The 16,882-nt window shown below is 46.1% G+C and overlaps 1 protein-coding gene across 2 annotated transcripts in view; it reads right to left on the bottom strand.

Annotated features, from left to right (window-relative positions):
* Positions 1 to 16,882, bottom strand: part of FLT3 (fms related receptor tyrosine kinase 3) — an 83,404-nt gene that overhangs the window by 35,998 nt on the left and 30,524 nt on the right. For both annotated transcript variants that reach the window (XM_017337503.4, XM_089303718.1), the window contains exons 5-9: positions 11,406 to 11,535; positions 6,984 to 7,111; positions 6,520 to 6,659; positions 6,272 to 6,425; positions 4,770 to 4,938 (exon numbers count right to left, since the gene is read on the bottom strand). In XM_017337503.4, coding sequence (XP_017192992.1) covers positions 4,770 to 4,938; positions 6,272 to 6,425; positions 6,520 to 6,659; positions 6,984 to 7,111; positions 11,406 to 11,535 — 721 coding nt within the window. The remainder of the gene's footprint in view (positions 1 to 4,769; positions 4,939 to 6,271; positions 6,426 to 6,519; positions 6,660 to 6,983; positions 7,112 to 11,405; positions 11,536 to 16,882) is intronic.

Genomic DNA, 16,882 nt, shown 5'->3' with positions numbered 1-16,882 from the left:
GCAAGCCCTACTCCACTCCGGCTGGACCATTTGAGGAAGTAAATTGGAGAAATGAGGCAGGGAAGGTGGGGAAGCAGACAGAGTCTGGCACACACGCCGTGACCACACCGGCCTCGCGCAGGAGTAGCGTTATTACCCAGAGCTTTCGGTTGCAGATTGAAAAACAAACCTCTCTTGCAACATGATGCAGACACGAGAGGCCTTCAAAAGTTCACAGCCAGGGGAATTAGAAGTGGGGTTTATTTTGTCACAAAACATTTTTGAAGCCTATGTGCACAAGAAATCCTCACCCAGTACATGAAAAATGTGTATTACAAAACACTAGGCGTATTTCAAACATTTTCATACCAAAGTAAACACCCCGTTTTACATTTTAAAACGTTTTATTTTATTTGTATTTGTTTGAATGGCAGAGAGACAGAAAGAGGGAAAGAGACAAAGATCTTCCACACATTGGTTTACTCCCGAAATGCCTACAACAGCCAAACCTGGGTTAAGCCAAAGCCAGGAGCCCACAGCTTAAATCAGGTCTCCAACACAGGAGCAGAGACTCAAGTACTTGAGACATCACCTGCTGCCTCCCAGGATACATTAACTGGGAGCTTGATCAGACAGGGAGCAGAGCGAACCCAGGCACGTCCATATGGGATTCAGGCATCCCGAGAGGCGTCTTAACCACCGCCCTCAACACCTGAGCATAAACTGGTCTTTTAATTCCATTTCCACAAATTTTGTGAAGGGCCCTTAGACTCGATTTCATAGGCTAAATTCGCCTTGCTTAAATCATTGAATCAAGGTGAGAGATAAAAGACACTCAGCACATTTACTGTATACCTTTAGTTAATTGTGAGCTCTAAAGTAAAATTTTAAAAGAACTCATGCAACATCCCCCACCCCATCTCAACACAGCCTAACGTGGAGAGCAAAAGACATTTAAAGTGTGCCCAATTTTTGTCGTTCATTTTGTTGTTGCTCAGTGTTTTGGGCATCTTGTCCAGGAAGACAGAGGCTCCGGCTCTTCTTTTCCTGATGCCTACGGTGGCCTAGAAAGTGAGCACTGAGCGCCAGGAGCTGTGGTGAGCGTGTGTGCACGCTGGCCGCTGGGGCGAAGACGATGCCCTTGCGCAGGCAGTCAGCTGGCGGCTGGGACACCCGCCCCCCACCCTGGATTGCCTGGGTCTGATACTCAGCTCTGGGTCCTGCCTCCAGTGTCCTGCTAATGCAGACCCCAAGGAGGCAGCAGGGATGGCTCAGGTAGGTGTCCCTGCCACCCATGTGGGAGACCCGAATTAAGTTCCCGGCTCCCAGTTTTGGCTCACCAGCCTAGCCTGGGGCTGTTGCAAGCATCTGGGAACTTTCTCTCTTGGGGGCTCTTTCCCTCTCCCTCTCTGTCTCTCTCTTGCTATCTCTGTCTCTCTCTACCTGTCAAATAAATAAATTACTGTAAAAAAAAAAAAAGGATCATTTTGACTCATCCTTCGCTCAGACTCAGAGCACTTTCAGCTGCTTGCCAGGAATGATGTTGAATTTGTTCCTTTATGAAACACGCATTTACTTAACAGGGCATTGTACAAAGGCGGAGAGATGACAAGGCATCTATTTTTATGAAGTTTATAAACTCACTAGTGACAACCAACATGCAAAGGTAATCATATTATCAGCTAATTACAAGTAAAAGGTACAAAACACTACAGAGGTCAAGATGTGCCCTAGTTCATTCACTTGGCTATATCTATAGGATAACTGCTGGGATCAGGGAAGCAGACTGTGGCCATGCAAGGAAGTAAACTAAGCCACTAATACACGAAGCCACTGCATTGCCCATATGTCAGAGCCCTGGTCCTCGAATCAGTGAGTTTATGGCTCTCAAAAGCCCTTGCCAACTGCCACCAGCTCAGTGGTGATCTGCGTGTTTTGTGGAACGAGAGGGAGGGGACATTCCCTCAGTCACTGTCGCAGCTCCTTGTAAGCACCAAACCCATCAAGAAGGTGTTCAAGAGACAGCTGCTGAACTAAACTGAGTGGCTCCTTTGTCCCTGTGACTCAGGGCAGAAGAGATTCCCCCAACGCTAAGAGCTTTTCTAGAAGTGTGAGCAACGCATGGACACACAACGTGGTGGAGAGAGGAGACGAGGACACACTGGCTCTTCTGAGTGATTCCAGGAGGCAGCAGAGGGGCCGACTCCTTGGCCTTCCACGCTGGAGAGTTCGATGGCTCTAAGGACGAGCTGGTGGCGGTGGGTGCTCCCTCTGAGGCAGTGGATCTCAGCCAGGGGCAGAATTGCCCACAAGGGGACATTTAACAAGGTCAAGAGATAGTTTTGTGGGCACAACAGAGAGAGGGGCTGCGCTACTGGCACCCAGTGGGTGGAGGCTGGGGACGCTCGTGAACATCCCGCCATGCTCAGGGCAGTCCCCCGCAGCAGAGACTGCTCCAGCCCAGGGGGCAGCAGTGCTGCTACTGAGCAGCCCAGAGCTGGGGGATGCTGGTCCACCAGCTCAGGGGCTGTGTCTGAATCACCTGGGAGATGAACGCTTTGGACAGAAGAGGGTTTGGGCAAGAGCCGGTGGATGGCCCCATGCAAACCCTGCATGGCAACTCTTTCAAAACCCATCAGGGACCAGTTACAAATCACTCTGGGGTATGAAGAACCACACAGTGGGCATGGAACCACAGCGGAACTGAGATGAAAAGAATCTGACTCTAACCCTTCATCTAGACCTGTGCTGTCCTATAAAATACATGAACCACAAACGCAAGCCACATGCATCATTCGAAAATTATCGGGCAAGGTGGTTAAATGCTGGTTGAGATACACACAGTCCTATGCCTGGGTTCTAGTTTCAGCTCGCCTCCCGATTTCAGCTTCCTGCTAATACAGACCCCAGGAGACAGCAGTTATGGCTCCAGAGGTTAGGTTCTTGCCATCCAAATGGAGAGACCTGGATTGGGTTCCTGGCTCCCAGCTCCCACCTGGCAAAACCCTGGCTGTTGTAGGCATTTGGGAGAGAGTGAGCCAGCAGGTGGGAGATATCTTCTCTGTGCATCTGTTTCTCTCTCTTAATCATTAATGAATCTTATTAATTAAAATAAAAATTCTCAGTTGGCTACATAATGAAAGCAAAAAGAAGCAGATGAAATGAAACATAACCAGAAATTTAAGTCAATATATCCAAACACTATGATTTTCCCACACAGCCAATAGAAAAACAATTGATGAGACAGTTACACCATCTCACTATGCTCTTGGTTTCTTTACGCAGTCTTCAAACCTAGCATGTACTGTGAAGTCCTGGCACTGCTCAGCATGGACTGTCTACCTTCAGTCCCCAACAGCAACATGTGGCTGGTGGTTACCATGTCACATAGCACAGGTGCAGACCTGTGACAGGAACCACCTCAAGTCCTCATTACAGACTCATTCTGCCCCAGTTTGGATTCAGCGTGTCTGGAGTAGGAGGCAGGAACCCACACTTGTTAACATTCACCCACATGGCTCTTGGACAGGCGGCTGATGAACCGCAGGCTCAGAAACGGTGATTTATCCCAACTCTGGACTTGCTCAAGAGCTGATGAGTGTCTCCCAGTCCCTCAGGTTCCAGCCTGAAACCATGTTACCTGGGATCAGTCTCCAGAGATAGGGGTGCCATAGCCAGAACAGATGGGGAAAGTGGTTTTTCATTTCCCAAACAGGGAATGGAGAATGCCTTTCATAAGAGAGTCTTGAATGGGGCCCATGTTGTGACGTAGCAGGTAAAGCTGCCACCAGTTATACCGGTATCTCATGTGGCCACCAGTTTGAGTCAGTCCCTGCTGCTCCACGTTCAATCCAGCTCCCTACTAATGACCTGGGAAAGCAGTAGAAGATGGCCCAAGTGCTTGGGCCCCTGCACCCACATGGGAGACCTGGAGGAAGCTCCTGGCTCCTGGCTTCAGTCTGGCCCAGCTCTGGCCAATGCAACCACCTGAAGAGTGAACCAGCAGATGGGAGATACCTCTGTGTGTGTGTCCCTCTCCCTCTCTGTAACTCTGACTTTCAAATTAATAATAAATTTTGAGAGAGAGAGAGAAATCCCCCCAAACCAAAACTCCCCTCACTCTTTACCAGGCTATTTCCGCTTTTAATTTTGAAAACACAAGTCAGCGCACCTCCACGTGGGTTTCTCTGTTTCTAAAGAGTTTTGCTTCCTCAGTCCCCTGCAGGTGCGTGCAGGGAGACTCCATGTGCAGAGACCCGGATGAAGCCCTGGCTCTGGCTGCAGATCAGCCCAGTTCCAGCTATTGTGGCCATTTGTGGAGTGAACTAGTGGATGGAAGACCGTTCTCTCTCCGCCTCTGTCTCTGCCTCTGCCTCTCTGTAATTCTGCCTTTCAAATAAATATATAAGTCTTTTTTAAGAAATTACCTTTTAGGAGTAATTATCCATTCTCTCTTTGGAACAATTTTTTCCTTATACCGTCAAGAGCTTTGACACATTCTAGCTCTTAAAATTGATGCTGTATGACAGGGTTTCAGGCCAGACACTGAAGGACAGAGGGACACACATCCTCTCAAGCCTATCAGGGCTCTGGGATTAATTATTCCCTCCAAGGATGCGCGCCACAAACCGCCTGTATGCAGATCATCTGGGCATACTGGAAATGTGAGTTCCAGGTCCCATCCCAGACATGCTGAAGTCGCGTCGGTGAGCAGAACGCAGTGTTTCTCAAAGGGAACGGGGAAGCAGCGCCCACCACCAGGGATGTCTTACACGCCTCGGCGGCCTCACCTGTATCCATCCTCAAGACCTCGTTGTTCACAAGGAAAAGATTTTTGAGAGAAGGTCCAGGTGCATCTGATTTGTGGGTATGCTTGAAACCTCACCGAAAAACAGAACTCTTCGTATTGGTCAATCTCATAATCTTCACTTGAATTGGTAGCGTTTATAAACCCCTTTTCTGTTAGAAAGGAAAAGAGTATTGTAAGTAGATAATGAGATTCCCATGGAGAGGTTATTGAGATGACATAAAGTAACATTTTATTCACCAGGTTCACACAAGAAAGCTCAAGTTGGCTACTCCAAGGAGAAATACAGGCGTCTCATCTGCAGTTCTAAGCCAGAGCTCGATATTTCTGGAGTCCAGACTACTTTAAGAATGTGATATAAATGATTGACTCTCTTCCCAGAGAAATGTACAAGGGCACTTTGAAAACTCACGGAAATGTGGACTTAAAAGAGAAGCTTATTTTCATGTAAGAATTTTTTGAAATCTGCACAAGGTTTTTTCATATTATGAACAATTTTTCTAGGAACCTTTCAATGATCCCTTGAATAAGTAAGTCTACAGATTTGCAGACGATTTCAAGAAGCTAAAGGAAGGCCCCACTCCCAGCCAATCACATACACACCAGTGAGAATCTGGAAGCTCCTGCTCTCTCTGTGACAGGTGTCACATGAAATAATGTCACAGCATGAATGGAAGAGCAAGGCTTCCTGCTGGAGCCCGTCATTATTAGTTGCTAAGAAACTCACTGCAGTTTGTAGCATTTGCAATATGGCTGAAGGCTACATCCTAATCTGAGACCACTTACCCGTGCTTACTTTCAAATCCTACATGGTCCCTCTCAGCACTTGTGCAGTTCTCTCAATCATGGCTCACGGCTCTGGCAGTTGGTTCTTTCAGCACTTACTTACTAGTGCCTGTTTTTCCCCACCCCCAAGGTTTATTTATTTATTTATTTGCAAGGCAGAGGTACAGAGAGGCAGAGGCAGAGAGAGAGAAAGAGAGGTCTTCTATCTGCTGGTTCACTCCTCAAGTGGCCGCAATAGCTGGAGCTGTGCCCATCTGAAACCAGGAGCTTCATCCGGGTCTCCCATGTGGGTGGCAGGGGTCCAAGAATTTGGGCCATGTCCACCTCTTTCCCCAGGCCATTAGCAGGGAGCTGGATTGGCAGTAGAGCAGCGGGGACTCGAACTGGCGCCTATATGGGATGCCAACACTGCAGACGGTGGTTTCACCTGCTATGCTACAGTGCCAGCCCCTGGGCAGCTTATTTTTACAAAGTATTCTAACTCAGTTTCTTTTTCAGCTTTTTGGTAGTAACATTATCCTGAGAGCAGAATTTGCATTGCATACCTCACATCAAACCCTAAAATGACTAAAAATATGAATAAAGATGATGAAGTGACAAGGATTATTAAGTTATGGTAATAATCATTAATGTAAATATTATTAAATAGTATATGATTACAGTTTGAATGATTAAAACTAAGTGGGTGGCCTGCATTACCTAGAATGGTAACCAGTGCTGACTGACTGGCGTGCTGGGATGAGGAGCAGGTGTAGTAGCCTGCATTGTCTCTTCCCACCGACGACACAAACGCCAGCAGAATCCGAATCATAGTTCTGTTTGTGGAATACGTGCTCATCTCGAAGTAGCTGCCCTACGGTAAAGAAACACAGTTGGAAGTCACGCCGTCAGGCTGTGCTGTAGCTCCCTCCTCCCTGCACTGTCAGCGCACACGCTTGTCCCACTACCTCCTCCAGGGCTCTGTGTTCCAGTTCCCACGTGAGCCCGAACCCGTGGTTCACGTGAACAGCTTTGCACCGTATCCACAGGGGCTCGCCTACTTTCAGGAACAGCTGAGGCAGCGTGGTCTGAGGAGTCTGATTCAGATCTAGAAGATGAAAACATCCCAAGTGAGGGGAAGGAAGGGGCCTTTGTCCTTATCACACACTATTTACAGAGCATTCTGCAGAACACACATGTCAGCATCAGTGCAAATGGTACCGACCACTGTCAAAAACGCATCTTTCAAAGACTGTGTGGGCTTTAAGGAAGGAATCAGCATTCACAGAATCTGTCATATTACATTTAAAACGGGAGGAAGGAACCGGAGCCTTTTGGAAGTTGAATGATTCCTACACAATTGCTGTTAGTTCTAGATGGTTTCTACGGAAGAGTAGCAAACAGTGAAAGCACGTGGTGTTGCGGGCTTTACCTATGGTGAACAGCTTGGTGCATTTCTTGCCCAGTTCGTTTCTCGCACAGCACTTTATATCAGTTCCAAACAATTCGTGCAGTACCTTTTCCTCCTTTTTAACAACGGCTGCACTTTCTTCTTTACAGCTGCAATCAGGAAACAGAGTCCATTTGACCAAACACATCAAATTTATTATTATTATTATTACTTTTATTATTGAATCTGGTTTTATAAATTGGAGCAGAAAATAGATACCCAGGTTTGCTAAGGAAAAATGGTGAAAAGTGAACATTACATATTGTGGGATGAGTACAACTTTATTCAGTAGCCAGTGGTTACTACAGCTAATTCTATAGAAATAAGAATTTTTTTTAGAAGATGTATTTATTTATTTGAAAGGCAGAGTTCAGAAAGAGAGAAGTAGAGACAGAGAAACAGAGAGAGAGAGATCTTCCATCCACCGCTTTACTGCCCAGATGGCTGCAACAGCCAGGTCTGGGCCAGGCTGAAGCCAAGAGGCAGGAACTCCATCTGGGTCTCTCATGTGAATGGCAGGGGCCCAAGCACATTAGCCATCATCCACTGCCTTCCCAGGTACATTAGCCAGGAGCTGGATCAGAAGTGGAGCAGCCAGGACTGGAAATGGCCCTCTTATAGGATGCTGACATTGCAGGCACAGCCACAATGCCAGCCCCCACGTAATGCATCTTTATGGCTTATCTGGAATTTAGCACTCTCAACCACCATACTGCCAGTGAATGGGCTTCTAACATACACAAGCCTATTTCATTCTTTTACAAATCCAAAACTCTCCTAAAACCTTGAGATTGACACAGAAGGACTTTGCACTTTAAAATCTCAAACATTGGAAAGTTTAGGTGTGACACATAGTAAGCAACCCCTTGTTAGCAGGACTGCCCCTATATTTTGGTCACCAAGACAACTTTGGAAGCCTCAAAACAATTCAAAACGATTCAATCCTGCAGATTTAGAGGGGGCACATTTACTATTTAGCTAAAGAAAATCCAAATGACTTTCCTGGAGCCAAATACATCCAAGACATATACAAAGAATGAGTACACCAGGTCAGCTAAAGAAATCTGCCACTGGGTAATAAATGCTATTATGCAATGGTGTTAGAGGGTTTAACAATACATTATGACTTGCTTGGTTCTCAACTGAATATGTTTTAAAATGATGATGAATGTTTAGGAGAACAACAAAGTTAAATTAAAGAGCCTGTTTTAAAGGGACAAAATCAAGAGGAAGCCAAAAGGCAAACAGACCGAATCCACAGTTTCTACCAAGAGTTCATAGGAAATTTAGTCAGTCATTGTCTCTACTATTTAGAATAGCACCACATAGAGACAGGATTAAGTGTCAAGGAGATCACATAAATAAGACCAAGTGCCTTATAATAATAATAATAGAATTATAAAAGAGAGAATGATCCAACATGGGAAGCAGGACACACAGCAGACTCATAGAATGACAAATGCCCTAAATAGCACTCTGACCTCAGAATCAGCCCTTAAGGCATTCAGATCTTGCTGAAAAGCCCAAGAGAGCATTTCAGGCAAGGAGAAAGCCAAGACACTATAGGCAAAAATAACCTACATGAAAGATCTCTATGAGTGAGATCCAAGTGGAAAGAATGGGTTGTCAAAGAAGGATGTACCTTTCTCTGAAGGGAAGAGAGAACTTCTACTTTGCATATGGCCCTGTCTAAATACTGACAGAGTTTGTGGACTCAAAAGGCTTCCAGGCCAGCGCCGCGGCTCAATAGGCTAATCCTCCACCTGTGACACCGGCATACCGGGTGCTAGTCCTGCTTGGGTGCCAGATTCTGTCCCAATTGCTCCTCTTCCAGTCCAGCTCTCTGCTGTGGCCCGGGAAGGCAGTGGAGGATGGCCCAAGTCCTTGGGCCCTGCACCCGCATGGGAGACCAGGAGGAAGCACCTGGCTCCTGGCTTCGGATTAGCATGGTGCACTGGCCGCAGCGCGACGACTGCAGCGGCCATTGTGGGGTGAACCAACGGAAAAGGAAGACCTTTCTCTCTGTGTCTCTCTCTCACTGTCCACTCTGCCTGTCAAAAAAAAAAAAAAAATGGATGGGAGAGGGCATAGGAGGTAGGATTGGAGTAGGGGTGGGAGGGCAGGAATGGGGGAAAGAACCACTATATTCCTAAAAGCTGTACATGTGAAATTTGTACTCATTAAATAAAAACCTTAAAAAAAGAATAACACTAAAGAGAATTACAGAATAAAGCAATTCAAAATTTTTATGCTTGATGAACTCTTCTGTTGTTAAAAGACAGAGAAAGAAAGGAGGAATTGGGGTTGGAGACACTGGCATCCCCTGTGGGAGCACCGGTTTGAGTCCCGGCTGTTCTGTTTCCTATCCAGCTCCCTGCTAATGTGCAGGAGATGGCAAACAGAAGATGGCCCAAGTGCTTGGGTCCCTGCCTCCCATGCAGGAGACCTGGACAGAGTTCTGGGCTCATAGCCTGGATCAGCCTACCCCACTGCAGCCAGATGGAAGATCGCTCTCTCTTTCACTCTTCCTCTCTATCACTCTGTCTTTCAAATAAATAAATAAATCTTTAAAAAGGAGGAATTGAGAGGGGCCAGCACTGTGGTGCAGCAGGTTAACACCCTGGCCTGAAGCGCCAGCATCCCAGTTTGAGGTCCGGCTACTCCACTTCTGATCCAGCTCCCCGCTATGGACTGGGAAAGCAGTAGAAGATGGCCCAAGTCCTTGGGCCCCTGTGCCTGTGTGGGAGACTCAGAAGAAGCTCCTGACTCCTGGCTTTGGATTGGTGCAGCTCCAGCCATTGTGGCCAATTGGGGAGTGAACCAGCAGGTGGAAGACCTCTCTCTCTCTCTCTCTCTCTCTCTCTCTCTCTCTCTCTGCCTCTCCTCTCTCTGTATAACTCTGACTTTCAAATAAATAAATCTTTTTAAAAAAGGAGGAATTGAGAAAGATGACAGGAAAAGAAAGCAAAGAGAGAGAGAAGAAAGAGGGAAGAGAGAAAGCATGACAGGGCTTCAACATAGCCTAACAAGCGAGACACCTGCTTCCTCAAGCCCAGGAGAGGGCGAGCAGGCAGAGGCAGAGGGGCCGAGCTGCCACAGTTGACGGAGTCCCCACCACGAGCACAGCAGGGAACCCACATGTCACTCAGGAAGGCCGTGGGCCAGGACCACATGGTGTTCACCGCAGCAATGCTCTGTCTTCCCTTCTCAGATGAAAAAGAGCCTGGATTCCCTAGAGCATTTCCCTAGCCACTACCTTTCCCAAAACAGTTAATGGCTGTGGAGTCTGTGTAGACTCGCTGACTTGGTAATCTGATTTTTTTTTACTCTTTCCTTCTATTTAGTTACATTTTGCGATGCAAGCCCCTCAGTGAAGGTTAAGTTGTTTACACTGTGTGAATTCTTACTTTATGAGAACTCAGCTGTGGCCCACATGCAAACAAACATGACATTTATACCATCCCTACTGCCTGCCATGTGTTGCTTGTGTATTTATTTCATCATCGCTCAGCACCTGCTACCATCCCCATGCTTCTGATGAAGCACAGACATTGAGCAACTCATTCAAGACCACACAGCTGCTAGGCAGAGCAAGGATCAAACCCAGGCTCTGAGGCTCTGGACTCCATATCCTTAAACCACCATATCAAACTGCTTTTCCAAGATAAACAGGTTAAACATTTCATCTCAGGGAATTTCTTTCTTGTAAGGCAATTCTACTGTAAAGTCAGTATTTGGCTCTTTCCCCAACCAGATACTCAGGGAGCCAGGGGTGCGGTCAGGAGCTTCCGGGTGTGTGGTGCAATGCCACGAAGAACCTGCAGGTTGTCTGCGCAGCTCCCCCAAGCCCCTTTACTCAGAATACCCACCACCATCCTCCCCATGGAAGCCCCTGCTAGTCATTATTTACATTGGAGGAGCCAAAGTTTCCCGCTTGGTGGGGCCAGCCCTGTGGCACAGTGGGTTAAGCTCCTGCTTATCACATGGGCATCCCGTATAGGAGCAGTGGTTCAATTCCTGGCCGCTCCGCTTCCCACCCAGCTGCCTGCTAATGGTCTGAGAAGAAAGCAGAAGATGACCTGAGTGCTCGGGGCCCTGCCATGCACATGGAGGATGTGGATGGAGTTTTTAGCCACCTGACTCTGGCATGAGACCAGCCCTGGGGGCCACTGCAGCCATTTTGGGAGTGAACCAACACATGGAAGATTTCTCTCCTACCCACCTAAATTTCTCTGTCACTCTGCCTTTCAAATAAGTAAGCAAATAAAGAAAGAAATACATCTTCAAAGTTCACTGCTTGAATGGGGTTAAATTGAATTTTACACGCGCTAGGCTATCAATGGCATCAGGAAAAGACCAACACAAACAGAGCAGTAAGAGCAGTTACCTGTACACTTGCCATACCTTTCACCTTGCGAATCACAAAGCACCCACTCCACAATTGGCTCGGGAATGCTCTCAGAGATGCACACCAGGGCGTCCTGATTTTCCATCTTTCTGAAGTAAGGTCTTCTTAATGTGTAAAACAATGTATCTAAAGCACCATAAATGATTATAATTTAGTGTTGTAAACATGACCATCTTAGCAGCCCTCTCAACAAAGAAGTCTACACCCTTAAAGAAAAGTTCAGGGGGCTAATGCTGTGGCATAGCGGGTAAAGCCGCCACCTGCAGTGCTGGCATCTCATATGGGTGCCAGTTCGAGTCCCGGCTGCTCCACTTCCGATCCAGCCCTCTGCTATGGCCTGGGAAAGCAGTAGAAGATGGCCCAAGTCCTTGGACCCCTGCATCCACATGGGAGACCCAGAAGAAGCTCCTGGCTCCTGGCTTCGGATCGGCACAGCTCCGGCTGTTGTAGCCAATTGGGGAGTGAACCAGTGGATGGAAGACCTCTCTCTCTCTCCCTCTCCCTCTCCCTCTGCCTCTTCCTCTGCCTCTCCCTCTTCTTCTTCCTCTCCCTCTCTATCCCCCTCCTTCTCTCTCTGTGTAACTCTCACTTTCAAATAAATAAATAAATCTAAAAAGAGAAGTTCATATTTTATACCACACCCATGGCTTCTGCCTCCTCACTCAGCCACAATCAATTCAACCCTAGTAGCAGGGGCAGCTCCATCTTCCCAGCCACTCCTGTAGTTATTTCAGACACCCATAGATCATCGAGGTGGGGTGAAGCCATGTGGATGTAGAAATATTGCTACACATCAGAAAGAAAAACCCGCCAATCACATAGAGTTTAAAACCTGTGATTAGCATATAGTTCAAAACTCAACTTTCTCCCCAAAATGTTTTCTAGACCTAGCAGAAATATAAGGATGCACAAAGAATTGGAGTAGAATTTAGAGGTTTACTCAAGCTCCCACATTCACACACACACACCACAACACAACACAGAGAAAAAGGCTGTGGCAGAGAGAGAGAGAGAGTGAGAGAGAGAGAGAGAGAGAGCTGGTTCACTTCTCAGATGCCTGCAATGGCCAGAGCAGGGATGTGCTGAAGTTCAGAGAATTCAATCCAGATCCCCTAAGTGTGTGATAAGGACCCAATTACATGAGCCACTACCTGCTGCCTTCCAGGTCTGCACTGCCAGGAAGCTGGAACCAGGAGCAAAGCTAGGAGTTGAACCCAGGTACTCTGACATGGGACATGGGCATTGTAACTGTTAGGCAAAACACTCATCCTGACCTATTTTTTGTATTTGAAAGCTAGAGAGAGAGAGAGAGAGAGAGAGAGAGAGGAGATTGCCCATCCACTGGTTTGCTCCCTCAATGCTGGTAACATCCAGGGCAGAGCCAGATCAAAGGTAGGAGCTGGGAACTCAGTTTGAGTCCCACATGTAACTGGCAAGGGCCCAAGAACTTGAGCCAGTACTGCTGCCTCACAGTGTGTGAATTAGCAGGAAACAGAAATGAAGAGTGGAGCTGGAACTCCAGCCCAGGCACTCCAACAAAGGATGCAGGGTCCCAGATGCTAGTCTCACCACTGCACAAATGCCTACCCTAAACTTTCCCAATTAATAATTGAAAGTGATTTATTCAGATGCCATTTCTCTGAGATTGCTCCAGCGTCTTGGGTTTGTACATAGGCAAATCAAAGATCAACTCAGTGTAAGTAGTAAAATAAAACTTCAGCTTAACCAATCAGAAGCCACCAACTAAACTCTAACAAGAGACTACCAGACACTGCAAACTCATTTCTACCTAGGGACTTTCCACTTGAACCAATCAAATAGTCTCTTTGTCTTGTTTTCACAAACACCTTATAAAAATTTCTCCTCACATCCCCCTTGGTGGTACCCAATAGTGTGCCATCTGCTACTGATTCATAAATCATTGTCTGTTCAAATACTCTTTAAAATTTAATGTACCTGGGGCTGGTGTTGTGACACAGCAAATTAAGCCACCATCTGCAACACTGTCATCCCATGTGGGTACCAGTTTGAGTCCCAGTTGCTCCACTTCCCATCCAGCTCCCTGCTAATGTGACTGGAAAAGCAGTGGAAGATGACCCAAGTGCTTGGGCCCCTGCACCCTCGTGAGAGACCCAGAAGAAGCTCCTGGCTCCTGGCTTCTGCCTGGCCCAGCCCAAGCCATTGTGGCCATTTAGGGAGTGAACCAACAGATGAAGGATCTCTCTCTCTCTCTCTCTCTCTCTCTCTCTCCGCCCTGTGTGCATGTGTGCATGTGTGTGTGTGTGTGTCTATTTCTCTCTCTGTAACTCTGCCATTCAAATAAATAAAATCTAAAAAAAATTGATTGTGCTTAAGTTTCCCTTTTAATGCATTTACTAACCACTTCAATTTCATGATCTATAAATGAAATACCTCTCTGGGACTTTTTTGCCACTTTTTTCTTATTGATTTATAGATGCTCTTTACATATTACGACTATTAATCCTTTGTTGCTTGTGAATTGAAAATGTCTTTTCCCATCTTCTGGCAGTTTTTATTCTCCCCATAATTTCTTTTTTTTTAAAAAAAAGATTTGTTTTATTTATTTGAAAGACAGAGTTACAGAGAGAGGTAGAGACAGAGAGAGAAAGGTCTTCCATCTGCTGGTTCACTCCCCAAATGGCCATAATGGCTGGAGCTGTGCCAATCCAAAGCCAGGAGCCAGGAACTTCTTCCGGGTCTCCCACGCAGGTGCAGGGGTCCAAGGACTTGGGCCATCTTCCATTGATTTCCCAGGCCATAGCAGAGAGCTGGATTGGAAGAGGAGCAGCCGGGGCTAGAACCGGCACTCAGATGGGATGCTGGCACTTCAGGCCAGGGCTTTAACCTGCTGCGCCACAGCACCGGCTCCCCCATAATTTCTAACAACTGGCCCCATTTATACCCCTTAGAACATGTGTCTGCTTTTGTTTTTGTTTTTAATGAACAGCTTTATTTCCACAAGAAAATTCTTCAATATTTAAATAGGAAACCAAGGTTAAAAAAGATAATCACCATCCAAGACCTTTAACTAGTTATCTCAGGTGTCCTGACTCAAAATCCCAGAAGAATTCCTCTACCTTACATTACAATCAATCTTCTGTCCTCAAAATAGTTCCTTCTCTAAGTTAAATATTCCCCAATTCCTTCAGCTGCTCCAAACTCAAGGAATTTCAAGTTCTTGTCAGTCCTGGATGCTCTACTTTGTCAGTATTCTTCTGAAAAAAATGTAGAACTGAAAATAATAATCTATGAATTTACTTAATCTAGATAGGATATTTTCATAAACACTGTCATGGCTCAAATTCATTTTTTTTTCAAAAAAAATTTTTATTTATTTATCTGAAAGAGTTACAGAGAGAGGAAGAGAGACAGAGACGAATCTTCCATCTACTCATTTACCTTACAGGTGGCCATGATGGCCATGGCTGGGCTAGGCTGAAGCCAGGAGCCAGGAGCATCATCTGGGTCTCCATGTGGGTAGCAGGGTCTCAAGTATTTGGGCCATCTTCCATTGAGTTCTATTAGCAGAGAACTGGATCAGAGCTGGAGCAGCCAGGACCCAGGCTGGTGTCCAGATGAGATGCTGGCATTACAGGTGGTGGTGTTACCTGCTATACCACAGCACCAGACCCTCAAATTCACTATTTGGCAACCACACAACACTGTTGGTTAATACTGGATTTGCAGTTGACTGAACTCTTCCTTTCCAAAAAAGCTTTATGTTTTTAAAGCTATGTTTTTTAATTTTTTTAATTTATTTGAATGGCAGAAGGAAGAGAAAGAGAGATCTTCCATCTACTTGTTCACAACCCAAATGCTCTCAACAGCCAGGGCTGGGCCAGGCCAAAGCCAGGAGCCTGAAACTCAAACTGAGTCTCCCACATGGGTGAGAGGAGCCCAAGTATCTGAGCCATCACCTGCTGCCTCCCAGGATGTGCACTGGCAGGAAGCTAGAATTTAAAGCAGAACCGGTACTTGAACTCAGGCACTCTGATATGCAGTGTAGGCATCCCCAGTAGTGTCTTAACCATTGCCCCATATGCCTGCCCGTTTTTTTACAGACAGTTGTCAAGTGTCTTCTACCTGTGATTTTGAACCCTGTGACCCATCAGAATGCCAAAAACATGTTATAATCTATATAGTAGACTTCATTGGTTATTATTGTATGTATTACAACAGTGTAAATCCTAAGTGAAAGGAAGATACACTAAATATAATAGACACAGTGGATATCTACTACCTTTTACAGTTATACAAGTTATATATGCTTGGAAGGGGAGAGAGAGAGCAAGAAATTCCCAAGCATCTTCTAACCTGGAGCACAATGAGCTATACTTACTGTACAACATGGACACGCTGTACAACATGGACACACGTGGACACATTATACAACACACACACATGTGGATGCACTTACTGTACAACACACATGCGGACACACTGTACAACACAGACACATATGAACACTTACTGTACAACATGGACACACTGTACAACAGACAACACATGGACATAATTACTGTCAACATGGACACATGTGGACACACTGGACAACACAGACACACACTGTATAACATGGATACATGTGGACACACTATACAACACAGACACATGTACACACATGGACACAGTGTACATCATGGACACATGTGGACACATTGTTACAACATGGACACACATGTATAGACTACACAACATGAACACATGTAGACACACTGCACAACATGGATACACTGTATAGCATAGACACACTGTACAACACAGACACACGTGGACATACTTACTGTACAACATGGACACATGTAGACACACTGGACAACACAGACACATGTGGACCCACTGTGCAACATGGAAATATGTGGACACACTGTACAACACAGACACATGGACACAATGTACAGCACAGATACAGACATGTAGACACACTTACTGTACATCATGAACACACATGGACACACTGCACAACACACACGTGGACACACAGTGCAACATGGACAGAACTGGGCCACACTACAACATGGACACACATGGACACACTGTACAACATGGACACATGTGAACACATTATTACAACATGGACAGGTGGGCAGAGTACACAGCATGGATACACGTGGACACATTGTTACAACATGGACATACATGTTAGACTATATACAACATGGACACACTACAACATGGACACATGTGGCCACATGGTTACAACATGGACAGCTGGACAGAGTACACAACATGGACACAGGTGGACACATTGTTACAACATGGACACACATGTTAGACTACACAACATGGACACATGTGGACACACTGCACAGCATGGGCATACATGTTAGACTACACAGTGTGGACACATGTGGACACTTTATTACAACATGGACATACATGTTAGACCACACAACATGGACACACATTGACACATTGTTACAACATGGACACACATGTTAGACTACACAAC

The sequence above is a fragment of the Oryctolagus cuniculus genome, chromosome 9 (genome assembly GCF_051225735.1).
Source record: "Oryctolagus cuniculus isolate XC-2025 breed Fujian yellow rabbit chromosome 9, ASM5122573v1, whole genome shotgun sequence".
NCBI classification, from domain to species: domain Eukaryota; kingdom Metazoa; phylum Chordata; class Mammalia; order Lagomorpha; family Leporidae; genus Oryctolagus; species Oryctolagus cuniculus.
Note: the sequence above shows the minus strand (reverse complement) of the source record. Positions and strands in the feature narration are given on the sequence as shown.